At 43.9% G+C, this 11498-nt stretch overlaps 1 protein-coding gene across 3 annotated transcripts in view; it reads right to left on the bottom strand.

Annotated features, from left to right (window-relative positions):
* Nucleotides 1-377: 377 nt before the first annotated feature.
* LOC125448282 (uncharacterized) overlaps nucleotides 378-11498 on the bottom strand; it is a 195582-nt gene continuing 184461 nt past the window's right edge. For all 3 annotated transcript variants that reach the window (XM_048523480.2, XM_059643490.1, XM_048523479.1), the window contains 3 exons: nucleotides 7652-7773; nucleotides 4851-5446; nucleotides 378-995 (listed from right to left, as the gene is read on the bottom strand). In XM_048523480.2, coding sequence (XP_048379437.1) covers nucleotides 816-995; nucleotides 4851-5446; nucleotides 7652-7763 — 888 coding nt within the window. In that variant the 5' untranslated portion in view covers nucleotides 7764-7773 and the 3' untranslated portion in view covers nucleotides 378-815. The remainder of the gene's footprint in view (nucleotides 996-4850; nucleotides 5447-7651; nucleotides 7774-11498) is intronic.

Here is an 11498-nt window from a genome sequence, read left to right as displayed (position 1 = left end):
TTATTGGAGAGATTTTGTAGCTTTTTTTCCCTTATCTATGCTTCCAGTGGCAGGAAGGTTGTTAACAAGAAAAAACATGCTTAATGCGATTGGAAAAGAACCAAAGGCAACATAAGGAAAAGTTTTGAAAACAATAAGTGGTTACGATCTAGAATGTACTCCTTGAAATTGCAGTGGCAGCTGATTCAATTGTGGCTTACGAAAGAGAATTGGTTAAATACTTGAAGTAAAAGAAACAGTGCTGAGCTCTGTGGAAGGAGCAGGAGAGTGGAACTAATTGGAGAAGGTTTTCAAAGAACTGACACAGATACAATGGGCTGCAAGGTCTCCTATTGTGATGCATAATTTTATTGATATCTCTATAAAGGAGGCTACATGAAATCAGGCATAATGTTACCGAAGTTTGTTTTGCAAGACCGCCTGCTATCTATCAGAAACAGCAATGTTGCCGCCATGAAATGAACTCTTCCCTGGTGAGTTGCTGCCTGGTAACACACTCCTGCTGTTTGTTATTCCATGGATCAAACACTTTCTGCCATCTGTTCTTTGAACTACATAGAGTACAAAGCAGTCTGCTGTGTAGCAAATTCCGGTCTTTTCACATTAGTTTAATTACCTTCCCACCACATCCTACCCTGAGTGCCATTGCAATCCAGTTAGAGCGTCCCTCACCTCTACCGTTGTTTCTGTTCAAGATCAAATATCTTCACTCATGCATGGCCAATCAGTGTCCATTTATTTGAGTACAGTGTTGATTAAAACTTTTTGGTAGTTAGTTAGGATTAATCAGATGCCCATTAATGCAGCCACAGAAGTTACTCGAATTCAATATGTCCAGTGAGATGCACCAAGTAATCGTCTCGAGTTGCTGCACCAGCTGGAAACACAGCTTGGCAGAATTCACAGACTTGGGAGTTGAGGCATGATTCAGAGTTCAGTGTGGTTTCATGTCCTGTGTGGCAATCTTCAGCTAAACAATGATGGCTCCGTGAACTCTGCAGCCAATCAGACAACATTAACACATCACATAAACAGAATGAGTTTGTGTCATTGAAGGGTTCTTTTTTCCCATGCATTCACACACACACAGACACAAATCTTCTCTCACACACTTTCTCACTCATGCACAGAGATAACAAGGTGTACAGCTGGATGAACACAGCAGGCCGAGCAGCATCAGAGGAGCAGGAAAGGTGACATTTCAGGCCTAGACCCTGCTTCAGAAATGGGGGAAGAGGAAGAGGGGGTTCTGAATTAAATAGGGAGAGAGGAGGAGGCAGGTAGAAGATGGATAAAGGAGAAGATAGGTGGAGAGGAGACAGACAGGTCAAAGAGGCAGGGATGGAGCCAGTAAAGGTGAGTCCCCACCTCTTTGACCTGTCTGTCTCCTCTTCACCTATCTTTTCCTTTATCCACCTTCTATCGTCTCCCCCGCTCTCCCTAATTATTTCAGAATCTCCTTCCCCTCCCACATTTCTGATGAAGGGTCTAGGCTCTAAACGTCAGCTTTTGTGCTCCTGAGATGCTGCTTGGCCTGCTGTGTCCATCCAGCTCTACACCTTGTTATCTCAGATTCTCCAGCATCTGCAGTTTCTACTATCTCACTTATACACACACGTGTTCTCTCTCACACATGCACACACACACATTTTCTCATATACACACACTTTCTCTCACACAGTCACACACTTCCTTTCATATATGTATTCTCTCACACATAGAATCCCTACAGTGTGGAAGCAGGCCAGTCAGCCCATCCAAACAGCATCCCGCACAGACCCACTCCTCTATCGCACATTTCCCATGGCTAACCCACTGAACCTGCACATCCTCGGTAACCATGGGCAATTTAGCATGCCAATCCACCTAACCTGCATATCTTTGGACTGTGGGAGGAAACCCATGCAGACATGGGTGGATGTGCAAACTCCACACAGACAAATGCCCAAGGATGGAATCAAATCCAGGTCTTTGGCGCTGTGAGTCAACAGTACTAACTACTGAGCCACCATGCCACCCTAATACACAAACACTCTCTCAAACTCATACACACACTCACTCTCTCCCTCTCTCTCTCACACACACACACACACACACACACTCTCTCTCTCTCATACACACTGTCTCATACACTCTCTCTCACATACATGCACTCTCACAGTCTCTCTCACACACACTCACAGACACACATTCACAAACACACACATACTCTCAGACACACACTCAGAGACACAAACTCACAGACACAGACACACACTCAGAGAAACACACTCAGGCATACACAATCCTATACACCCTCTCTCACACACACACGCACACACATTCACATACGCACACGCTCTCTCACACAGCAGTGCACTGGAAAAACTTCGGTTTGGCAGAATTTCAAACGTATCATTTTGGTCTGTTTTGGTTGTGTTTCCAAGAATGGATAGCGCTCCCACTAAGATGTCATTTAAAAAGGCAATTGCGGCCTGGTGTAAATCACACAACTCCAAAGTGTACATTACTAACGCCCATTGCCTGAATCAGGTAGATGTTTAGCCACTCAGCGCTAGGCCCCTATATAGATCAGAGCAAGTGAAGCATCATCCCTAGTCAGACTCTAAGTGGTCTACAGACAGTTATTACATTCATCAGGAAGCTCAAGTTAAACCTGTGGGCTAAATCTTACCAGAATTTGGCAAAGTATCATTTTTGGCAAGTTTTATGGTGGATTTCTCTCCGCACACCCTGGCTTTCTCATGCTATATTCGCAAACTTGCCTCATTATTCTTGGACCACATAGCTATGGTGCCCCTCTCATCGTATTCTCCTGCTCATCACAGGCAGAAGTACTGCTACTGCTGGGATCTCCCTGGATTTCTGCCACCTGCACCATCTTTAAAATCCAACCGTGCACTGGGTCAGGTATTGGCTCTCTGCCCTCCATGGTTCCTGTCAGATGCCCCAGACATGTTGGGAGAAGGTAATTGTCACCTCACTTTGCTGACACGGATGGGGGGAGGGGAGGAGGAGGGCATGCAGTCACTGCTCATGGAGTGTGCCCTGAGGTGGAGGCCTAGATGAGCAAGCAATGATTTGGAGTCAGCAGGTTACTGCTCTGACTTTCATGTCAGGTATTGTCTTTGGCTACTTTCTATCCTGAGGGTGGGAGAATGGGAAGCTGCATATCAAAGATAATGGGAACTGCAGATGCTGGAGAATCCAAGACAACAAAATGTGAGGCTGGATGAACACAGCAGGCCAAGCAGCATCTCAGCAGCACAAAAGCTGACGTTTCGGGCCTAGACCCTTCATCAGAGAGGGGGATGGGGTAAGGGTTCTGGAATAAATAGGGAGAGAGGGGGAGGCAGACCGAAGATGGAGAGAAAAGAAGATAGGTGGAGAGAGTATAGGTGGGGAGGTAGGGAGGGGATAGGTCAGTCCAGGGAAGACTGACAGGTCAAGGAGGTGGGTTGATTAGTCTGCAGGGTTGCCTCCTGCAGTGCCACAATGATGCCACCCGAAGGTTGCAGGAACAGCAACTCATATTCCGCCTGGGAACCCTGCAGCCTAATGGTATCAATGTGGACTTCACCAGTTTCAAAATCTCCCCTTCCCCAACTGCATCCCTAAACCAGCCCAGTTCATCCCCTCCCCCCACTGCACCACACAACCAGCCCAGCTCTTCCCCTCCACCCACTGCATCCCAAAACCAGTCCAACCTGTCTCTGCCTCCCTAACCTGTTCTTCCTCTCACGCATCCCTTCCTCCCACCCCAAGCCACACCTCCATTTCCTACCTACTAACCTCATCCCACCTCCTTGACCTGTCCGTCTTCCCTGGACTGACCTATCCCCTCCCTATCTCCCCACCTATACTCTCTCCACCTATCTTCTTTTCTCTCCATCTTCGGTCCGCCTCCCCCTCTCTCCCTATTTATTCCAGAGCCCTCACCCCATCCCCCTCTCTGATGAAGGGTCTAGGCCCGAAACGTCAGCTTTTGTGCTGCTGAGATGCTGCTTGGCCTGCTGTGTTCATCCAGCCTCACATTTTGTTGTCTTAGCTGCATATCAATGAGGTCAGGTGATGCTATAATGAGTTGTTAATGTATGCTAATCTATGTAAATCAGCCTCTCATCACTCACTGATGAGAATCACGTCTCACTGTTCAACACTCCATTGGAACCTTTTGCCCTTGGCATCAACAAGCTCCTCACTGGCCATTTCAAACAATTTTCTCAACTTTCTTGCCAATGACCACATCATTCAGTGCCTGGGAAAATTCCACCCACTTATGTTTTTCTAAAATCTTTTGCTGAATTTGGAGCTCGTTGATATGATTCAGTACTGGAAAACACATCCCTTTTTAACTGAGTGCCAGCATCAATGGCTCTTTGATGAGGTATAGTGCAAGCTGTACATAAAATCTGCCACACAGCAACCACACTGCTTTATCTCAGGAAAATGACAACAGAACCATTAGCACCAACCATATCTCAGTGGTTCAAGTCAATTAGTGTTGGATTCTGGGTGATTTAATGCTGTGGGCCTGCAGCTAGTAGGAGTTGTGTTTAAGACTGCCTGAATCATTTCAAAGTGGACATCTAGATTTAACAAGGAAATTACACTGTCAATTCTTTAAATTCAGGTTCCAAGGTGGAAGGACAGTGTGGCATACCTCCGTACCTCAAACACCGGGGCCAGATTTTTAATCCTGCCCAGACCACAGGGTACAATCCTTTGTGGAGTCACATCACATGGTATCATTATTGACTTCTAGATAATTTCATAATTACCAGATAGTCATATACATAAATTTTCCAGATGTTTTTGAATGGCATGACACTGCTATACAAGTTACCTACCTGCTGTGGCTCCATATTCTCTGAACGGATGAAAAGTTCAGGTAAAACAGATACACAATCTGTGGAACGATAGCCAACAGCCGGGTTCAAGCTCCTTTGCTCTGGAACATTTTCCAAATCACAAACTGAGTACTGTCTTTCCTGAAAGAGACAATTTGATCTTAAAATTACACCCCCCTCACCCAGGATGTGCTGAGGAATACTCATAGTTGGCTGTTCCCATGAACTCCTCTCTACATTAAAGTTGAAAGGGCATCTGCAGTCATCATACAAGTTGCTCAGAGAGTCACTAACACTTTCATCAGTTGGAGTTGGAGGCTCTGGTTGATGAACAGTATTCAGGTGGTGCAATTTCTCTGGTTCACTGATTAAAAAGTTATATTCACCACTCCTTGGGAGAAATCGGACGTCAAGTTTGGAACAGTAGTCAAGCTCCTTGCCATGCTTTCTGTCCACCATAATGTGTTGAGAATCAGTAGGAACACCGCAGGCAGCTACCTGGATGTCTTTCTGCTTCTGTGGTTTGAGGAAGGGTCTTTCAGATTGGTCTGGCTTCCCAGCATCTGTGCACTGTATTGGTACAGTGAAAGGCCTATCTGAAAGAGAGCAAGAAGAAGAATCATGAGAAAACAGAAAGATTTTGACGGAAATGTATTTTTCATCTTGATACATTTTTATCGAGGATATGGAAACAGAAAATGGAACTACACAGAAGTTCAGACAGAATCTGAGCGACAGATGGATTATAGTTCACTACATGGCCATTGGGCAATTAGCTTACTTTGAGCCACGGGTCCACAAATCTAGACACCCTTAAAAAACTAGAACTACAAGGCACGGACTTAAAATAAGGGGGAGCAGATTTAGAACTGAGTTGAAGAGGAACTTCTTCACCCGAGGGGTTGTGAATCTGTGGAATTCCCTGCCCAGTGAAGCAATTGAGACTTCCTCATTGAATGTTTTTAAGACAAAGATTGGTAGATTTTTGAACAGTAAAGGAATTAAGGGTTATGGTGAGTGGGCAGTTAAGTGAAGATGAGTTCACGAAAAGATCAGCCATGATCTTATTGAATAGTAGAGCAGGCCCGATGGGCAAGTTGGCCCGCTCTTGCTCTAATTTCTCATGTTCTTAAGTTCTTATATCTTGCTGAAGTCAGCATTATTCATGCATGAGACTTGCTGATAGGTTCAGTGGAGGCCTTGCTGCCAACTTAATTCAGTCCACATTCAGTGCGGATTGTTGCATGATCTTCAAGACCAATTTTCCCTCTGAAACCCAGGGTAAATGTAGCTAGTTGTGACCTACCCCTCCACCACCACCATTTGGTTGAGTTCAGCTTTCTTGGCACAGCTGGGGAACAAAACCTGGGATCTTCTTGATCACTGGGTAAATTTATCTCTTGCATTCACAATCCATGCCAATATATGAATCCGAGTGTTCCAAGGGTTTTGGTGACACAAGCCATATTATAGTGGTTCGACAGCTCAGCAACGTCATTAGATGCAAGCTGAAGTGCAAGCATGAGAAGCCTGACTACATTCTTTGGTGTTAACACGGGAATTCTGACAGTTTGATAAAAATAAGAACCAATATCAGACGGTAAGTGCTCATTAGCAGTACTTGTAACCATGGGAGCCGTACCAGTGTAAATACGTCAACACATATATTCACAATATAACTGTACGTACAGAAAAATATTGCATTTATAAAGCACCTCTAATGAACACAGGATGTCATAAAGTAATGCAAGCAATTTATTTTGTTTGAAGTGTGGTTATGAAGGTTAACGAAACAGCTAATTTGTGCATAGCAAGATCTCACAAACAGTAAGCAAATTATGTCCAATTTACCTGTGTTGAGTGCGTTGACTGAGGGGAGAATGTTGGCTCAAGGCATTGGACAAATCCCCTGTTATGGGGTCTGGGCCATGGTTTAGTCAGAGGAATCAGAAACAAGTGGGCAAATCTTGCAATTAGAACTTAGAGGCCTTGAAGGGCAACTTTTTCACACAGAGTGTGGTACATGTATGAAATGAGCTACCAGAGGAAGTGGTGGAGGCTGGTAGAATTACAACATTTAAAAGGCATCCATATGGGTACATGAATAAGAAGAGTTGAGGAGGATATGGGCCAAATATTGGCAAATGGGATAAGGTGAATTTAGAATATCTAGTTGGCATGGACAAGTTGGGGTGAAGGGTCTATTTCCATGTTGTGCAATTCTATGACCATGACTTCAACGTGAATTCAGGAGACATATTTTCACACTAAGATGGTCAGCATTCTCTTCCGCCAAAAGGCTGCTATTGAAGGGTCAATCAAAACTTTCCAAGAAATACATTGATAATTTTGCTTTGAATAAGGGAGGTCAGGAGGTAAATATAATGAGGTGCAGATCGGCAATGGTCTAACTGAACAGCAGAATATTTTTGAAGGGATGAATGGCCTCCTGCTGTTCCTCCATTCCACAATAAAAGCTAGTTCTGAAAGGAAAAATAAGCTTTCCTGTTAAGTGGTAGCCCTGTCATGTTAATCCTTCCATAATTCTTGATTTATGTCATCATTGCTTATTTTGATGAGAAAGATTCACTACATAAAACTCACAACCTAGCGATATAATATTCTAAGTGCTGTATGGTCTTTCTTTAAATCTTATATCAATTCCGGTGTCCCTTCACCTTTCGTGCCACACTTTATTGATAACATCTCTTGTCAAATGAAAAAACAATGTACATGTTCCATCTCACCAATGATGGATGGGAAACTTGCCAGTCTAGATCGAAAAAGTTGCTGTTACTCACCAGTAGTCATTTCTCTTTTCTCAGTCAACTCCTTAATAATCTTTGCCTGCCTCTCACACACAGTTTTCAACCGTTTAAACTCCTGGTACAGCAGTTCAAATGTTTCTTCCATCTCCCTAAAACTAGTGGAAAGCAAGAGTTCAAAAGTTATCCATGTTAATATCACGTTGTAATGTCAGTTGATAAGTTGAGTCTGAACCATGAGACTATCTAGTTTTCATTTCACTGAAGGAGCCAGATTACCCTGGTCCACACAAAGCGTTGTCCCCAGAAATCAATTGATAAACCAAAACACTCATTTGGGTACAGAACAGGAAAATCCCAAGTTTAGTTGTTGGTGTGTGCTGTATTTACTGATCCTACCCGGGACAGGAATGCATGTGAGACAACCAGCCTCAGTATCTCCAGGCTAGGCAAGGGTGCGGAAATTGGAGCTTTGAGTAAAGAGACTCGTCTCTGATCAGTGAAGAACATTGAAAACCTTGGAATCATTTGAGAATCAACTGGTGTTGCAAAATAAACGATTCAGGTTATTCCAGATCAATGAAGTAATATTAGTCGAACGGCCTCCTGTAACTTTAATTGTATTGTGAAAGTCTCCATTTCCAAGGGAAGTTTTGTTTTATTACACTGTAGAAGTTACCAAACACATCAAAAGAATAGAAATTACTGGAAAAGCTCAGCTAGTCTGTCCTGAGGAAGTCACTGGACCCAAAACATTAACTCTGATTTCTCTCTGCAGATGCTGCTCAACCTGCTGAGTTTTTCCAGCAATTTCTGTTTTTGTTTCCAATTTCCAGCATCCGCAGTTCTTTTGGTTTTTACATGAAAAGAATAGCTCGAAATCAAGACAGAAAAGGAACAGGGGAACTTAAAACAATCAAGATTATTTAGAAAAAAGTACTGGGAAACTACTGGGACTTAAGGTTGACATGTCTCCCAGACCAGATGTTCTGCATTCTAGTCTCTTAAAAAAAGTTGCTTCAGAGATGGTTAGATGCATTCTTGAAAATTTCCTAGATTCTAGATTGGCCGTTGGTGGAATAAAAATAGCAAAAGTGACTCCTCTATTCAAAAGCAGGAGCACAGAAAGTGGCAAACTATAGGATAGTCGACCTAACATCTGTCATTGGGAAAGTGCTAGAATCCATACAATCAGGAATTTACAATATGGCTTTGTAAAAGGGAAATCAGGCTTGACTAATTGGAGTTTTTTGAAGGAGCACTGAGAATAAATGGGAATCTATAGAGATAGTTGTAGTGATTAGAATGAGGTCAGCCAGATGGCCCCAATAGGCTATGAGTTCCCTGATTAGACCAGATTAACAGCCCCAATCAGGGAGCCCTGGCTGACAGATATATACAGGAGTGCCAGAGGTTCTTTTCACTCTGAGAGCTGGCTCTGAGGAAGCTAGACCAGTGTCAAGGACTCTCCGTGTGGAAATAAAGGGTGAACTGGTGATGGGATACTGGCCCCTGGGAGTTATTTCAGTGGTACTGAGAGAAAAAACATGCCCCGAACAGATTCACTTACAATAGTCGTCTTTGAGTTGGGCTTATCATTTCTGGCACTGTGCTGTTATTTGGGAGGCTTGACTCATTCAATTCTGCCATCGAAGACTGGGCCCAGTATGTGGAAAGAATGTATCAGTGATAATGGGAACTGCAGATGCTGGAGAATCCAAGATAACAAAGTGTGGAGCTGGATGAACACAGCAGGCCAAGCAGCATCTCAGGAGCACAAAAGCTGACGTTTCGGGCCTAGACCCTTCATCAGAGAGGGGGATGGGGAGAGGGTTCTGGAATAAATAGGGAGAGAGGGGGAGGCGGGCCAAAGATGGAGAGAAAAGAAGATAGGTGGAGAGGAGAGTATAGATGCATCCCCCTTTCTGATGAAGGGTCTCGGCCCGAAACGTCAGCTTTTGTGCTCCTGAGATGCTGCTTGGCCTGCTGTGTTCATCCAGCTCCACACTTCGTTATGTGGAAAGAATGCATTTCTTTTTTCTAGGCAAATGACATTAGAGCAGATGAAAAGCAACAAGTAATTCTCCTGACAGCTTCCAGGTCCGCCACTTTTTTTGGTTATTGGGCCCAGTCTTTTTTGGTTATTGGAAGCCTAACTTTCCCTGAGGCATCAGATACTAAAACCTTTCAAGAGTTGACAAATTTAATTAAGGAATATTGCAATCTCAAGCCTCCTCTAATTCTGAGATGCTATCGATTTCACTTGGCAGATTGAAAACTAGGAGAATCTAGATCAGGATTTTTGTCAAGGTTAAGGCAATTGGTAGAGGCATGTTATTTTAATTTAACCCTAAGTGAGATGCTGAGAGACTATTTGGTATGTGGGATTAATTATGTAACCATGCAAAAGCGCCTACCAGCTGAAGCCCAATTGGACTTCAAACAGGCATTACAACTGGCTTTGTCATTTGAAAATGTGGCAAGTGGAGCATATGTGTTGCACGGTATTCTGATGGAAGTGAACATCCTCACCAGTCTGATTGATCTTGGGCAACACCACTTGAATTAAGGTAATTGCATAGCCTCACTCAGGACATATCCTAAGCAGAGAGACTAAGTCAACCCACAGCAAAACCCCAAAGCAAAGCCAAGCTTCAGCCAAATGATTATCATTTCTTCAGGATTCAGGCCGGCAAGTCATTGCAGTTGTGCCAGTATGTGGACTCGAGACAGCAAAAGTCCCACTAGGCCTGAACTAAGTAAGAGAACTCATAGGCCGGTAACCAGGAGAGTGCACATCCTGGAAAGTCCACTTAGAGCTGGTTTCAAACAGTTAAATTGCTTAACAACATCCAAATCAGAACCAGTCACAACAAACATCTGGTTAAATGGTCATCCAGTTCTAATGGAGTATGATACCAGTGATATCAGTGATTGCAGAATCAGTCTTTAACAAAATTCCCACTGGACTCCAACCCCTACATTTGCATAAGACCTCAACTAGACTGAGAACCCATACCAGGGAACCTTTACAGATTTAGGGTACAACTTCGGTTCCAGTCTCTTGTGAAAACTAGCTGGCTCAGTTCCCACTGATTGTAGTAAAAGGGTCAGGCACTGCCTGATGAGGTGGAATTGGTTGAGTAAGATTCACCTTGATTGCCTCAACATTCTTCGACTGGAAAATTGCTGCCTGAGTGAAGTCCTAATCAAATACCTGGGTGCTTTTCAGGAAGGTCGAGGGAATATCAAAGGGGCCAAGGTCACCTAGCATGTTGACCAGGAAGTAATTCCACAATTCTGCAAGGCCCATCCAATGCCATTTGCCTGACAGGCAAAAGTAGAGGCAGAAATCAGGAAATGGAAAGTGAAGGAATCATCAAACCAGTCCAATTTGCTGGATGGGCAGCACCCGGTTGTGCCGATTGTGAAGACCAACCGGTCGGTTCACCTTTGTGGGGATTTTAAACAAGCAGTAAACGCTTTTGGCAGCTGGATAAATATCCAATCTCTCGCAAAGAGAATTTATACAAAAAACTGGCGGGGGAGGCTGTCCTTCACAAAGCTGGACCTGAGCCATGCATATATTCAATTGTGATTAGTCGAGGATTCCCAGAGGTACGCTACAATTAATACCCATAAAGGTTCGTACTAATATACAAGGTTGCCATTTGGGGTATTGTCAGCCTGCACCCTTTCCCAGGGGATGATGGAGAACATTTTACAACATCGACCCCAGGTTGCCATTCATCTAGATGATGTGCTAATAACTGGGGAAACCAATAAAGAGCGTTTAGAGAGCTTGGACATACTGCTTAAACATTTTTCCAAGGTGGGTGTATGCCTTAGGAGGGGAAAATGTGTGTTCCAGGCACCCTGAGTG

The sequence above is a fragment of the Stegostoma tigrinum genome, chromosome X (assembly GCF_030684315.1).
Source record: "Stegostoma tigrinum isolate sSteTig4 chromosome X, sSteTig4.hap1, whole genome shotgun sequence".
Taxonomy (NCBI): Eukaryota; Metazoa; Chordata; class Chondrichthyes; order Orectolobiformes; family Stegostomatidae; genus Stegostoma; species Stegostoma tigrinum.
The sequence above is the reverse complement of the archived record's forward strand: the minus strand, read 5'-3'. Positions and strand labels throughout refer to the sequence as shown.